Consider the following 16,538-nt stretch of genomic DNA (forward strand, 5'->3'; position numbering starts at 1 on the left):
TTATGGGAGCAGTTCAGCCCATCAGGAGTGTGGGTTTGACCGGCTGTGCATGCCTGTAATCCCAACAACTCAGGAGGCTAAGGAAGGAGGATTGAGAGTTCAAAGCCATCCTCAGCAACTGCGAGGCCCTAAGCAACTCAGTGAGACCCTGTCTCTAATTAAATATACAAAAGGGCTGGGGATGGTTGCTCAGTGGTTAAGTATCCCTGGGTTAAATCCCTGGTACCAAAAACAAATAAATAAATGAAACTTAAAAAAAAAAAAGAAAGAAAGAAACAGTTTGGATTTCTAAGTCAGATCTGAGTTCAAATTCAAATTAAACGTTTGGCCACCGGCAATTTCTAGCCTCTTTATGACTAGATGTTTTCTTCTGTAAAATGAATACCAACAAAAGGATCACAAGTTCAAGGCCAGCCTGGGCAATTTAAAAGACAAGACACCTTTAATTAAGACTGGAGGGAAGAGGCTGGGGGCATGGCTCAGTGGTAGGGTGCTTGCCTAACATGCTCAGATGCCCTTGGGCTCCACCCCCAGCACTCTAAAACCAAATAAATGAAAAATACTAGAGGGAGAGAAGGACCTAAGGATTGGTACAGTTATGATTAAGTTCACATATTGGGGTTCAGGAAATTAAGGGAATTTATACCTGCAAAGCTCTACTTTCTCTGTGACAAAGGAGGCAAACTATATTAACTTAGAATAAAGAGAGCGAAAACTCCAGTCTCTGGACTTAAGCTTGCCAAGAGTCCTGGAATGGTGTCTTAATTCTGTCTTCTGAGGCACAATCACAACATCTTGGCTATATGTTTGTGTTATAGTACATATTTACCCTGGAACTTCCACAGGGACTGAGGTGGCTTCTGAGAAATATTTAGAATTTCTTAGAAAGCAGGACTGGTGAAAATGTAAACCCTAATGGAAAGCCAGAGAGGGAGTTAAAGTACACAAGCAGACAGATTTTCCACAAGCATCTCCAGAAATGGAGATCCACCCCTTCCCTATTTCCCCGAGCAGACATAAATCTGAGGGAAGCATTCAACTCTCAATTCCAATCCAAATTATCCTAGTCCTTCATTTCAATCTAAACAGTATATTACCTCTCCCTTGGCCTCTCATACACAGATGCTAATTTCAGAATTCTCTCACAAAAAGAAAAAAGAGAAATGCAAATATGGTGCTTTGCATTATGGGTAAAGCAGACCAGTTGCCATGGTGAATATTTTCATCACCTTCATAGAATATGTACCACTCCATTTTAGGAAATCTTCCTTGGCTTCCTTGCTCATAAAAACCTCAGCTTACTTCTCTTCTTTTTTAATTAACATAAGATAGAAAAAGTGACTTTTTGCGCTTCCCCCCCCAAAGGAAAAATGCATTCAGATGAAATAAGTGTTTTATAAATCACAGAAAATAAGAAACCTCAGAAACAGTAAAATGATTAAATGATGTGTCTCCTTATAAAAAAGCCTGAAATCAACACAGAAATGATTACTTACAATAAGAAAATCATGCCCACTGGGAGCATATCTAAATTCATTGCTTCAATCTTGGTATAAATTCCTTTTTAACATACCATAGTGAATTCAAATCTCCTCAGCAATCATTAGGAGGGCCATTCTATCCTGTTTATTTTGCACCTCTACAGAAATGCATTTTCCCCGATATGGTCAAGTTAAAAATACGATTTCTGTGCACAGACTTATTTTTTTTTCTGCCTTATACTTAAAATGTGAATGTTCCTAATTATTGATAAGGATAGCTGATATAATTTTGTGTGCATGTAACAAATTCTCTCATGATTACAAGAAACTAAGAAATGATAGACTTTAAGCTCACTGCCAACAAGGAAATACTATATGACATGAATAATAATTTTAGAGAACCCTCACTAGAACAATTCCAAAGGCATGTTCCATTGGACAAAGCTGTTCTGATGGCACTGTGCATCCATGCCTTTTCAGGTTAGACATTCTAGGACTAAACAGAAGTAAAGCTCCAAGTTCTAGCCCAATGCTGACCATTAAGGCAGCTGCCCAACACTGTAAAGAGGGCTGGCAAACAATAAAATGAGCGGTTTTAGCCAAGTAAAACACTGCTCAGATTTCAAAGATCAGCTCAGTGTTTTTAATTTGACTACATATGGAAATATATATATCTTCTGTATAAATTGGGTTAAACAAATTACATTCAAATTAATTCACCTCTTTCCTATGGTCTTTTAATGTGGCTACTAGAAAATGTTAAATTACACCTGTGGCTTGCATGATACTTATGTAGGACAACGTTGCTTTACACTATTGCCACATCATGTTGGACTTAGGTCTTGGCTTCAGAACCTGGCTTCAGAATGTTCAATAAGAACATTATAATGTGTCGTTCTTGCCCTGAGGTTGTTGAGTGGATTCAAACATGATGTGTGTGAAATCATGTTAAAAAAATGAATAAGGTATGTTAACTGCTGAGCCCAGACTTAACAGTTCATTCTAGAAATATCAGATTTCATATTGTACAACTGACTTAAGTTAGAGTCTTCTCTATTCTTACTGAAGAACTACTCTGGTACAAAGTCAAAAGTACTGTCTGGTCCATTAGAGAAATCCTATTTGAGAATGTTCTGGTATTCAACAGTTCAAGACACTTACTTGTAAAGACCGAGGTGGGTCAGCGATAGTCACACTTTGGATTTATACACAATGGAGTATTACTCTGCATTAAAAAATGACAAAATCATAGAATTTGCAGGGAAATGGATGGCGCTAGAGCAGATTATGCTAAGTGAAGCTAGCCAATCCCTAAAAAGCAAATGCCAAATGTCTTCTTTGATATAAGGAGAGTAACTAAGAACAGAGTAGGGACTAAGAGCATGAGAAGAAGATTAACATTAAACAGAGATGAGAGGTGGGAGGGAAAGGGAGAGAAAAGGGAAATTGCATGGAAATGGAAGGAGACCCTCAGGGTTATACAAAAGAACATACAAGAGGAAATGAGGGGAAAGGGAAAAATAATACAAGGGGGAGAAATGAAGGTCAGTAGAGGGGGTAGAGAGAGAAGAGGGGTGGGGAGGGGAGGGGAGGGGGGATAGTAGAGGATAGGAAAGGCAGCAGAACACAACAGACACTAGTATGGCAATATGTAAATCAATGGATGTGTAATTGATGTGATTCTGCAATCTGCATATGGGCTAAAAATGGGAGTTCATAACCCACTTGAAGCAAAGTGTGAAAGATGATATATCAAGAACTATGTAATGTTTTGAACAACCAACAATAAAAAAAAATAAAATAAATAAATTAAAAAAAAAAAAACAAAAAAACAAAGACATGGCTCAACAAAGGTGATTCCCTGTATCTGGATGTCCCATGGGATTCCTCGGGAGAACTTTGTCTATGCAGACTGACCATCTTTCTTTGAATAAGCCTGTAAAGCTCACGTAGAAAACATGTCTATACCACAGGATGATACAAAAGTAACCACAACTTCTTGTTTCTTTGAGAAATTCAAACATATTTTTATTTCTTAGAAGTAAATGAAGTAAAAATCATTCCCAATCCAATTTGTAAACTACCTTTGAAGGCATCAAAATGATTTAAAGGTTTCCGAATATTTGCCTTTGCTCAGTATGTAAACATGTTGTTCACTTAACTGTTAATCCTTCTTCTCACCAAATACCAAACAACAAACCAAACCACGCCACTGATTTCATACCTACCCTAAAAACAGACTGTTGTTATTATCTCCCTCTCTTCTCCTATCTTCACTTTGCCCACAGAGCAGGAAACAGTCTTTTTCTCCTATAAGCACTCTGCCAACTAAACTGCAAAAACTGCTGACTTAAGTTACCTGTAAGACTTTAATTGCCTAACTCCTTATTCTACATCAGAATGGGTGAGGCTGTGAGGTGGAGAAGGGTTTTTAAAAAGACAAATGGAAATTCACAGAAGAGCTAAAATGTTATTCCATTACCATGTTGCCATTGATTACAGAAACATGCTTAACTTTTTCTTTTGCAGTACAAGGGATTAACCCAGGGTAACTTAACCACCGAGCCGCATCCCCAGCCCTTTTTAAAGTCAGTGTTTTTGTCAGCCTTTTTGCTGCTGTGACTAAATGACCCAACCAGAACAACTGTAGAGGAGGAAAGGTTTATCGAGGGGCTCACAGTTTCAGACGTCTCAATCCACAGGCAGCAGGCTCCATTCCTTGGGGCTCGAGGTAAGGCAGGACATCATAGCATAAGAGTGTGGCAGAGGGACATGATTCACAATGGCAATTAGGCAGCAGAGAGCAAGATCTCCACTTGCCAGATACAAATACATACCCAAAGCCATGCCCCCAATGCCCCGCCTCCTCCAGCCACACCCCACCTGCCTTCAGTTACCACTAAATTAATCCCGTCAGGTGATTAATTCACTGATTTGTTTAAGGCTCTAATAATCCAATCATTATCTTTCTGAACCCTGTCGTATTGTCTCGCACATGAGGTTTTTGGGGATACCTCACATCCAAACCATAACATTCCACCCCTGGTCCCCAAAAGCTCACACTCATCTGACAATGCAAAATACATTTAGTCCATTCCCAGGAGTCTCCACAGTCTCAAAAGTTCCAAGAATTTGCTCAAAATTCAAGTCCAAAGTCTTCTCTGAAATTCAAGGCAATCTCACATTGTGAGCGCCTATGAAATTGAAAGCAATCTACAAGTATACAATATATAATAGCACAGAGTAAATATTTCCATTCCAAAAAGTAGGGGTATAGAAAGAAGTGATAAGACCAAAGCAAGACTGAAACCCAGCTGGGCAAATAAGTCCTGTAGCTCCACATCCGGCACCTGGCATGGTCATGTTCTGTTAAAGGGGCTTCTGTAGCTCCACCCCTGTTGCCTTGCTGGCTGCAGCCCAAGTGGCCTTTCTATTGGCCTTTCTCTGATCAATTCCTGCACCTTTCCTAGGATGACGTCCCACATTACTACTGGCATTAATCTTGGGGGTCTCCACTGCAGCTTTGGCTTCCTCCTCACACCTCCCTGCTTCACCCTCTCATGGGCTGCCCGCAGGGACTTCAACCCTGCTGCGCTTTGTCTGGCCTCCCAGGCCTTCCTTTGAAATCTTGGTAGACGCCTCCAAGACCTCCTAACTCCAGCATCCTGTATTCCAGCAAAACCAGCACTATGTGGCTGATGCGAAGGTCTGCCACCATCTTGAACAGAAGTCAAGCCTCCAGGGACCCTGGCTGCACCAGCCTCTGAGTGTCTAGGTGTCTGAGCACTTTGAAAAAAACTTCCCAGGCCCTCAGTGCAAGATGGATTCCCCACTGGTCACTTCTCAAGAGGATTTTCACTCTTGCTCCCTCCAGCTTGAGAAGGGTGTGATCTTGCTAGCTTCAGAGATCCCCTCAAGCCAATCTTTCTCATTGTCTCCAGGCAAAGTCTTTAGCATTTCTTTAGTGACAGACCAGTCTTTAACAAATGCAACTCTACCTTAGCCCCAGTTTTACTCCCACCTTTAAAGTCTTAAGTTTTCAAATCTTTCTGCTCTGCTTTCTGCTCCTGATTATCACAATAAATTTGGCTAAAAGCTTCCAGCCAATATTCATGCCACTGCCTGAATTCTATGCTGCCTAGATATTTCTTTCGCCAGATTAAGAAGCCCGTTGCTTTTAAAATCGGCCTCACAGAACGTCCCAGGACACAGGTATACTGCAGGCAACCCCTCAGCCAGAACGTAACGCGAATGACCTCTAATCCAAATTCCAATAGTCCTCCTGTGAACCCTCTTGAGCCCTTTCTTCAATGTCCACAGTCCAATTGGCATTCTTATCTTCTGAGTGCCCATCAGAATCATCCATTAAGCTCTGCTTACAACAATTAAAATATTTTCTGCTTTCACTGCTAAGCATCTTAAAACTCCTACCACCAATTCCAAAAAGCTCAAAAAGCTTCTCAATCCCACCGTCAGGTTAGAAACATCAATGACCCCAACTTGGTACCAATTTCTGTTTCAGTCAGCTTTTATGCTGCTGTGACTAAAGAACCCAACAAGAACAATTGTAGAGGAGGAAAAGTTTTTTTGAGGATTCATGATTTCAGAGGTCTTAGTCCACAGAAGGCTGGCTCCATTCCTCAGGGCTCTAAGTGAAGCAGAACATCATGGTAGAAGAGTGTAATGGAGGGAAATGGCTCACAAGATGATCAGGAAGCGGGGGGAGGGAGAGGGAGAGGGAGAGGGAGAGGGAATATATCTCCAGTCTTCAGATACAGACAGGGTCTCACTAACTTACCTAGGGCCTCACTAAATTGCTGATGCTGGCTCTGAACTTGTGATGCCCCTACCTCAGCCTCCTAAGCTGCTGGGGTTACAGGTTGTGTACCACACCAAGCAAAAACAAAACAAAACAAAACTCCATGTTTAAATTCTGAACACTTACAAAGCAATACAAATAACAGAGCCCCCAAGAGACTACCAACCCAAACCATGACCTGGGTGCCAGCTTCTTGAATGGATCTTCCCCATGCCAAGGTGACCTTCTTCCATACCCCTCACATACTGCCATCTGTACTTCCAACCCCACTGGAGAAATCAAGTAGAAAAGGTTAAGAAACCAGAACTCAAAAAGGTTATTCCTCTTTACTTTCTTCTCTTATGTAGCACCACAATCCATAGAAAACAATCTAAATCCAAACCAATCCAACAGTTATTATTCTAGAGTATGAAATTTGTTTACTTAAAAAATACAAGTTGGATGAAAGATAAAGCCCTAAGGTCATTTTGGTTAGATAATATTTAATTACTTTCTGTATAACTTTAGTAATTACTTTAAAGTTCACATCTACTACTTGCTGGCCACCAAATCAATCCAATCCAAAACACCCAGCCCCTATTATTTTCTTTAATTAAAGAAAGGATCAATTTTCACCCAATAATGACTTATGTATGAAAGAAGAAATGCTGAGAAGGGGAGGGAAGAGAACAGACTGCAAACAGGAGATTAAAATTTGAGACTGGCGTTGAAATGCGCATTCACTCCATTCCTGAACCCCTGACAAAGCCAATGTACACAAAGCTGACTGTGCATGATACAGAGCCCAGCCTTGCCCATCTCTTCCAAGATGTACCTATTCTTGATCTACAAATGTTCTTTCCCCTGTAGATCCTTTCCAAGCCACAAGCATAGATTCCTGTCTAGCACACCTTTTCCCATACATTCAATGAACATCACTGTGCCATATGCTGGAAACAAAATGTAAACAGTCCCTGACCTAATGAAATGTAGCATATGGAGAGAGAAAACAATTACAATAAAGGCATGTTTGATAAGTGCTAGGACATGCTGCTGTAACAGGATATGCCTGGAGCAGGGAAGAGCTCACTTGATCTGAGGCCAATTATGAAAATACTTCAACAAGAGATGGTGGTTTAACCTGGATTACAGGTAGTGGCTGGAAGGATACAAGGGTCTTCAAAATTGGATGGGAGCAGGTGGGAGTATAAGAAGAGTCAAATCTAAGATCTGTTTTTCTACCTGGGCATTTTTTGTAGCTGAAAAAGCCACTTAATGTGAGTGGGAATAATGTGTAAACAGATTTAGTTGGAGATGCCTATGATAAGTCTAAGCAGAGATGCCAGGAAAGTGGTTTGATATTATGGGTAAAGCCTGGGAGACAGAAACTAGAAATAGACCGCAGGCTATCCGCACCAAAATGGTGAATGAAACCATAAATTTAGGAGCCTCTGCATTTATAAAGAGACAACGATAAAAGAAGATGAAGAATAGGTCAAAGGGGAAAGTGTGCTGAGAGGGTTTTAGGAGGCTGAAGGCATGAGGTGCCCATTGGAAAACTGCAGTCTACAGCAAAGGGGGTGGAAATTCTATTTCAAAGAATGGAAGAATTAGCAACAAGAAAGGAGATAATGGAGTCAGTAAATGCAGGCAACTCCTTCAAGAAGCCTGGTTAAGACAGGGGAAGGATGAGCAGTGTTGAAAGGAGAAGGGCTATAAAGAGGAATAAATAAGCTTGCTGAAAGTTGATGAGATGGAATTTAAGAGAGGAGAGAGAATGACATCACTGAGAAGCTGAAGGGTTCAGGAACTAATCTGAATGAGAAATACAGTGTTCTAGGGGAAAATTATAAGGTGAATAAGATTATAGGTCTAAAAGGAGGAAAGTTAAGAGAGTCCTTATTAGCTAGCTTCCACCTTCTTTCTTGGGGTATGCACTGCCCTCTGGGATTAAGGCCAATGGGTGGTGCCTCACCATCATACTACATGCAAGTGCAAAGTACAGCACATCTTCCACTAACCTGATATGTAGTCAACCTATTGAAATCCAGCTTTTACTCTCACCAGTACAAAAACTGTCCCTCCTGTGGAATCAATAACTTCCTGAATTTCTCAATAGTCGCCAGATAGTAAGACCAGCCTCATTTCTCCATCAGTCTCTAAGACACTGTCACCTTCTGGTTCTCCTATCTTCTTGCTCCTACATTCCTCATTTTGTGTCTACTTCTTAGAGATTGGTGTTTCTCCTGCCTCATTTTCACCTTATCTTCTAGTCCTACCTGCATTTCCAGGTTAGCCTCACACAGGTGAATCGTAACAGCAGGGATTTCTCAATTCTGCAACACCAAACATTGCCTCTCTTTTAAGATCCAGTCCTTTGTTTAAATCTTTCTACTGGTTTTATTTATTTTTTTAACTTCCAACATTCTCAGGCACCTCAGATGCTAAGTTCATTGTTCCCTCCCTAAAACCTGCTCCTCTTTTATGTATTCCTCCTGTAGGTCAGTGACATTATCATACACTCAAGTCAAAAATTCAATTGCTTTTCTTCAACTTTTTCTTGCCACTCATTCAAGCAACTACCAAGTTCTACTTCCTCAGACAAGCTTTCCAAATCAAAAGAAAGCCTAACTTTGCTCTGCTGTGTTTCTACAGGGACTGCTTATGTCCATCCAGATCATCCCAGAGGAACTCCTGTGTTAGATCCATTGGTTCTACTTGCTTCCAGAGCTGCTGCATTATTACCACTCAAGAGAATAATCTTATTTCTTCATTACCTCCATAGGCTTCTTGGTGCCATAGGGGTATGGGACATAGTGTGACTGACCTATCATTTCCTATGGAGCTCTCAAGCACAATCTTTAGCTCTTTGCCCACATGAAATGAGGTCAGCAGTGACATCACGTGAAACCTGTTAAAATAAAAAAATCCCAGGCCCCACCCCAGTCCTCCTCATAAGAATGACTCAGATGCATATTAAATGTCTGAGCAGTGTTCTTTAGATGCTTTATATACACTGAACTTCTCAACTCTCAAGATACATCATACCTTTCGCATCTTCATGTCTCTGCAAAAAACTACCATCTACCTGGAAAACCACACCATGTGCAATATGCAATGCCATATACTATTTTAGAGGCACCTAGCACAGGGCCTAGTACATAGTAGACCATAAAGTGCTGGGTGACTGAATCATTTAATAAATCAATTAACAGATGAATTCATTTTGGGAAACTTGGAAAGTCTAAGGTACTCACTCAAGTACCTCAAAAACTGACTATAAGTTGAAAATAGTAGCCCAGAACTCAAAGAAGTAGACTTGGCTGGAAATATTTTCACATAGTTGCAACTACTTGGTGGTTACAGTGATGGACACAGAAGGTCATCCAGGGTTAAGATTGAAATTGAGAAGAGGGTTATGGGCCGAACCATAGGAAAGATGACATTTAAAGGACCTATTATAGAAGGCAATTAAGGGCAGGTTAACAAGGTTGAAAAGAACCAAAATAGGTGTCATGAAGCTCCAAAGAGATAAGTGCATTTGGTACATGGGTTATTATTATCTATGACAACTGGGGAGTGGGGGGCATAAGATACAACAGTAAGGTCAGAGATAAAGCACTGGGGAATAACTATGATGTAGCTAACTTATGCATTATCTCATACTTATTTTTTGTGGTGCTTCCAATCTACTCTCAGCAATTTTCAAAAATATAATATGTTGCAATTAACTATACCAGCATGTTGAACAACAAATCTCTTGAACTTATTCCTCCCATCTCCATGAAATATTTTATCCTTTGACCAAACCTCCCAAACACCTTCTGCAGTATCTCCATTCTTGACACATAAGCAAATGGAGCACATAGAGAGGATAGTGGCCTGGTCACCATCAAATAGCTAACATTTTTTAGCTATTGGTTGAACATTTTTTAGCTCCCACTCATTGGTGCTGTGAAAACCAGCATCACCCTATTACTTTAGCCAAGTCTAATAATGATGCCTTAGGCATGGGCCACAGTTTCCAACACCAGTCTAAGCTCTGGAGAATATCCTAGAGCACTCACAGTGCCTGAAAGTATTCACCTAAGATCATGAAGTTTAAAAGTGAATAAGAAAAGTCTTTAATAATTGGTATCCAATCAACCCAACAACAGGTTCTTAATAAATGACAGGTGGCCAATGGCAGAAATTAGGATTTCAATTAGAGGTAATCAAAGAGAAAAATGGCTGTTTCAGACACATAATAGCATAGTGATAAGAGCACAGACTAGAATGCAAATTTATGCCCTGACAAGTTTAGTTACATAACTATTCCATGCCTCAGTTTCTCTGCTTACACAACAGGAATAATTATAAGAAATACCCTCAAGGGTTATTTAATAGATTGAGTGCATGCACAGTCCTTGGAAAAGAGTTTAGCATTTAATAACTGCTGAATCAAGGGTTTAATACTACTATTGCTACTGCCACTGCTCTACTGTTGCTACCATTCATGACAGTCAGACTTGCTGCCACACAGGCCTTAAAAATGCACCAGAGGGCTGGGGATATGGCTCAAGCGGTAGCGCGCTCGCCTGGCATGCGTGTGGCCTGGGTTCGATCCTCAGCACCACATACAAACAAAGATGTTGTGCCAGCCGAAAACTGAAAAATAAATATTAAAAATTTTTAAAAAAATGCACCAGAGAGTGGCTGGGGTTGTAGCTCAGAGGTAGAGTGCACTTGCCTCCCATGCGTGAAGCCCTGGGTTCGATCCTCAGCACCACATTAAAGAAATAAATAAATAAATATAAAGATACTAAAAAATAAAAAGGCACCTTTACAAAAAAAAAAAAAAATGCACCAGGGAGTCTCCTCACCAGCTACAGTATACCACAAAACTCTAAAGAGACAAATCTAGATGAATAGCTATCATATAGCACTGTAACTTTTAATATGCAAGCCTTGTTTTGCTAATATAGGATTCAATAATGTTAACAATGAACTTGAGTTCACAGCAATGCGTTTCTACAGTGGTCTGAAATATCTAAAGAAATGCTTGAGCATTTACCAATTACACAGTTTCTGAGTTGTTTCTTAAGTCGCAACACTGGGGGGAAAAGAGTTGTCCTGTTTGGCAGAAGACGTTTATCTTATAATAATATAGGTATTCGCTGTACCCTAATGTACACATACGTCATGAACAGAATGACTACATAGTATTAATAAATCCTCAACTGGGATTGTGCTTACCAAAGTGAAGTATTCTGGGGGAAAAAAAATTAAGTCTAATTACCTGAAGACCCCCCCACACCACCCCGGGGCGGGGGTGGGAGTATCTCTACACGGCGGTTTATATTCTGCTTGAGATACAGTCTAGGACTTTTTTTTTTTCCTGACAACACAAACCTTATGTTTTCAACTTTAACTTCAGTTTAGGCCTTGACAAAACAAAGGTGGGAAAGTAAACTGGTTATTTGACATTTTTATTTTTTCCCCCAGGAGATTTCTTTCGAAATTTCAGCCCAGCCTAACTGATATGTATCAAAAAAAAAAAAAAAAAAGTGGAGGTAGTGCTATAGACTCAGATCGAAGATTAGACTTGTTAATAGAATGTTGATCCCATGAGTAATGCTCACAGCTGTGGCATCCAACAATGAAATTAACATTTCAACAGGAAGCTGAGAGCCATCCCAACAGACAAGGCCACCCGATATTGCTGCAGAGCACTTTGAAAGAAAAAAAAATTCTTCCGTAGGCTACATAAAGTATGCCTCTTAGAGTCCCACCTATGGATTTTATTTTATTTTTTAAAGAATCATTCAGTTACAAAAGGCCGCAAGTGCCTGGGCTAAGATCAGGTGGTTAAAACAGACTTGTGGAAACAGATCAGTTTTTTCAAGTGTCAAAATATTTACGCTAATGGTCCACGCATATTTTAAATGCCTTTTCTCCTCCCAGAAAAAAAAAAAGGTGCAGTCAAAAAATGTACTTGGCGAGTCCTCTAGGAATTACCCCGTACAAGTTGCCATATCTTATCTTTAATATGAACCAACTCATCACAAACTCAAACCAAGGTTATTAGATTTTTCCTTTGCACTTTGCCCAGGACCGCACAAATCGATACCACATTTTTGCAGGCACCTTTTGATTTCCCACGGTCTACTCCCAATTTCCCCTCTAGGTAGCAGCCTCTTCTATGAGACCACGAATGTCCAGGCTAGTGTTCGTCCAGCGCCGCTTTCCTAGAGGTAGCTTGGACGACTCGAGGCTTGGAACAGCTCAGTGTCCATTGAATAATGGCGTTCGTAATTCAGCCTCCCGGCTTGGGCTACTCGACACCTGAAACTCGCCGCCCAAGGCTTGTAAATCGGGTAACGCTGGACCAGGGTTAACACCGGAATAGGCAGGAGCAAGGAACGCAAAGCAGTACCCGAGGCAGAGAACGCTCCGGGAGACAGACCACGCGCGCGCGGTGCGCCGCGCCCACCCCTCACCACCTCGCTCGGTCCTCAGCCCTGCCGTGGCACCTCAGGCACCCCACTCCCCCGGAGCTGTTCCCTTCAGGGCCGTCCCACCCACCCGGCTCGCGCGCTCGGCATTGCAAAATCACTCCGGTGCAGTTGTGCCCACCCGCCAATGCCGCAGCGACCCCCAAATCTCGCCCCCTCCCCCACACCCATTGTTCCCGGGTGGCCGCGGGCAGCGAGCGCCCCCGGGCTGGGAGCGTGCTGGAAACCAAACAGCGCCCACTCACCCGCGACTCCGCACAGGAGCACGAAGCGCAGCAGAAGCGCCATGGTGGCTGCCCGGCCGTGGGCGGCGGCTGCAGGTAGGCGGCTCTAGCTCTGGTTCTGGGTCTCTCAGCGCCTCGCGCGCTCCCGACTGGCAGGCGGCGGCGGCACCTCTGCACCCCCGCCTTCCCCCGCCCCCTCTCGGCAGGTGAACTAGCGTCACTTCCGGCAGCAGTCGGAGCTGGGCAGTAAGTGCCTGCAGCACCAACCGCGTGGGGTTGCCATGGCAACCGGGTGCTGCGCGCCGCCGCACGGGGGACACTTCAGGTCCAGTACTCCTCCGACTGCATTGCGGGCCATCGGGAGTCGCCTGGTAGCCTCCTCCCACGCCCCCAAGCGTAATCCGGGGACCCAGCCGTCATCTCAGTTAAATCGGGGTTTGTGCCCTAGGATCGGGCCGGGCTGCTGAAACTGCAGTCACGCCCTCCCTTGGGGCGCGGCGGTGGACAATGGTTGCTTGCCTCTCCCCAGGCCTGTCGGTCTGCCGGCACCCTCGGGGTGGTAAGGGGCGCAAGACTCCAGCCGCCGGTCCCACCTTCCGCGATGCGCTGCGAGAAAGCGAGCTGGGCAGCCCTAAGCCTTAACTGCCTCCTTACTGACTCGGTGGGCTGATGTAAAAGGCGCGAGAAAAGGCTTTTTTTCCTTCTCCAGTAATGACTGAACCTATCAACTGCGGCTACGATTTGGGAAACGCTCAGTTTTTTCCTCATCGCAAGTGTAGGATAGATATCCTAGCCCTGAAATTGGCCAACAGGGACATTTAAAAGTGAGACTAAGTGGGGGCAGGTCAAGGCTTTAGGTAGGGTGGGTTGTAGGGGGGTCTGGAGAATTAGGGATCTTCAAAGTCTCCTCAACCCTGCAGTGTCGCTCCCGCCTCCTGGTGTGCTCCACGGACTCGTTCTTGTGCTATTTTGTGGCTTGTTCTTGGTTGCTTTTCCCAGATAACGTTTATTTATAACTGCTGAGAGACTGGGTTGCACAATGGTCCCATATCAGAAGTGAAGTAGAAAAAAGCTGCAGTGTTGCGCCATGGTTAGAAGAAGCTTGCACTCCTTGTGGGCAAGTTATCCAGAAGTGCCACAGCAATGAGACTTGGTTCTGTCCCTGCAGGCTTCCGTACAGCCCAGTCTCTCCTGCTGGTGACACATAGGTCCACTACAAGCTGCCACTCCATACTGACACTTCAGATTGACACTCTGAAACTAAAATTGCCATCCCTCCCTCCTGACCTCTGCCTTGACAACTCTGCAAAACTGGTTTCTTAAAATCCTTATCTGACCACCTAGGTTGACTGTTGACTCTTTGCATTCATATCTACCTGTGCTCTTGACACAGCATTCCCTAACCATACACCAGAAAGGGTTAACCCTTTCTTTGCTCTTATACGATTGTGTAAAGCATAATGTGTAAATTGAGTGCTACAGATACCAGATATTAAGAATGAAATGGAATAAAAGAATTTGTCATTGCCTGATTTATGACTATCAGATGATACGTAAGTATTCAGTGAATCACAACCACTGAAAATGGTATAACTTGTGAATCTATTGTTATTAAATCCTGACATTGTGGAAAGACAAAAGCATGTTTGGTCTGCATTAATGGCATAGCTTGCTCGTGACAGTTATGTTTTGTTCCCTGGTCCTTTCTCTCTTCCTCTCACCCACTCTCTCCTCCTTCACTTCCTCCTCTTTCTCTTCATCTTCTTCTTCTATTCCTTCTCTTTCTCTTCATCTTTGTCCTCTCCTCCTTCTTCTTCTCCCTCTCCCCTCTCTCTTTGCCTACCAGCCACCTTGCCCTATGCTCCCGATCATTTTATTCTACACCACCAAAAGCTAAAATGATGGGGGCCAAACAACCATGGACTGAAACCTCTAAAACTATGAGTCAAAATAAATCTTTTCTCCCGTGACACACAGGTCCACTACAAGCTGCCACTCCAAACTGACACTTTAAATTGACACTCTGAAACTAAAATTGCCATCTCTCCCTCCTGACCTCTGCCTTGACAACTCTGAAAAACTGTTTAAATCATGTATTTTGTCATAGTAGTGGAAGGCTGACACACCACATTATACGTTATAAATAGAAAAGATCAAGCATTAAAGTTGTTTCTCTCCACAGTTTTCTGAAAACTTTCCTTAATATGCACTGCTCCACAGAAGCACACATTTGTCATAATGTTGCTAACCTTAGGTCTGCAGAAGAAATCAAACCCACTCTTCAGGAGTCATTTCAACCACTTACTAGAATAAATCTTAGAAATTATCCAAAAGAATTTTCATTTTACTTCTCTTCCTGGCACTTTTTCTTGTAATCCTCACATTTTGCCTCCTTCTGTGGTAGGAATTTGCATATCTATTACTCATTTCTCTTACTCTAAATATTTCTAGAAAGCAAGAAAAGGCATATTAGGCATATTATTCATTTCAATTGGAAATTGAAATGGAAGCACAGAGCATCTTAGGTTCTCAAGTGTTTGTTGAATTAAATATTTTCATATATTAAAACATTTTTATATGTTAATATAATATCATGTTTAAGTATTTATGCAATTGCAAATCATTACATTTGATGTATCTTTTGAGAATGTACTTCTTAACAATGTAAATTTTATAAACTTACTGTTTTCTGCCTCTTGCTGAATGCAAAATTTTACAGTTGTATCATTCTGATATAAGTAATCATAAAAGGAACACTTTGTCTTTTAGAGAAGTATTGTTCTTTGAAAAGTTATAAGAAATTGTCTTTAGTTCTTGGATTGTGACTAACATTTCATGTAAATAGTTGCTAAAATTATGCAGTTAGGTGAGACCTATTAATGACACCTTAAAAAGGTTTTGTGCTGTTGTCAGCTTGGAAAATATGTCTTCTGGAAGCTGTAATGAGATTATCTCATTAACCCTGGAACAGTCAAATTATTCACTGTTTTGTGTGCTTAAACCAAACTAGAAAATAGTGCACAATCATTAAATGAATTATCTTTTCTTAGTAAAGTACCAAGCACTCCACGTTGTACAGCCTCTAAACCAACAGAAAGGTGATTCCTGGTCCATCAAGACAGTAGTAATTAGAGAGACATAAATAACTCTGTGGTTAATAAAACATCCATCCTTATACAAATTTGTCAGCAGTAATGGATTTCTGAACACACCCACACCAGAGGTAATTAAAATTCTATAAGTACATTCAAAGGTTAATTTATACTTAAGAATTAAAGAATTATCACCTGTCCCCAGCCTAGACTATGAAGGCATATTGAGTCAGAAACTTTTTTTTTTGGGGGGGGGTACTAGGAGTGAATCCAGATCCAAGGGTGTTTTACCACTGAACCACACCCCCCCCCAGTCCTTTTTATTTCTTACTTTCTTGCTAACTTGATGAAGGTCTGGCCAACTTGCTGAGGCTGGCCTTGAACTTGTGATCCTCTAGTCTCAGTTCCCCTCCATCCACCCCCAATGCTGAATCACTGAAATTACATGG

At 41.9% G+C, this 16,538-nt stretch overlaps 1 protein-coding gene across 2 annotated transcripts in view; it reads right to left on the reverse strand.

Annotated features, from left to right (window-relative positions):
* Positions 1-13,183, reverse strand: part of Cxadr (CXADR Ig-like cell adhesion molecule) — a 61,430-nt gene extending 48,247 nt beyond the window's left edge. The window contains exon 1 of one of the 2 annotated variants that reach the window (XM_046430461.2): positions 13,019-13,183. In XM_046430461.2, the coding sequence (XP_046286417.1) occupies positions 13,019-13,061 (43 nt within the window). In that variant the 5' untranslated portion in view covers positions 13,062-13,183. The remainder of the gene's footprint in view (positions 1-13,018) is intronic. The other variant, XM_046430460.2, reaches the window with a different exon arrangement.
* Between the last annotated feature and the right edge of the window lie 3,355 nt (positions 13,184-16,538).

This window comes from Marmota monax, unplaced genomic scaffold (genome assembly GCF_021218885.2).
Source record: "Marmota monax isolate L192 unplaced genomic scaffold, Marmota_monax_Labrador192_F-V1.1 WCK01_AAM20220418_F8-fsc00016, whole genome shotgun sequence".
Lineage (NCBI taxonomy): Eukaryota > Metazoa > Chordata > Mammalia > Rodentia > Sciuridae > Marmota > Marmota monax.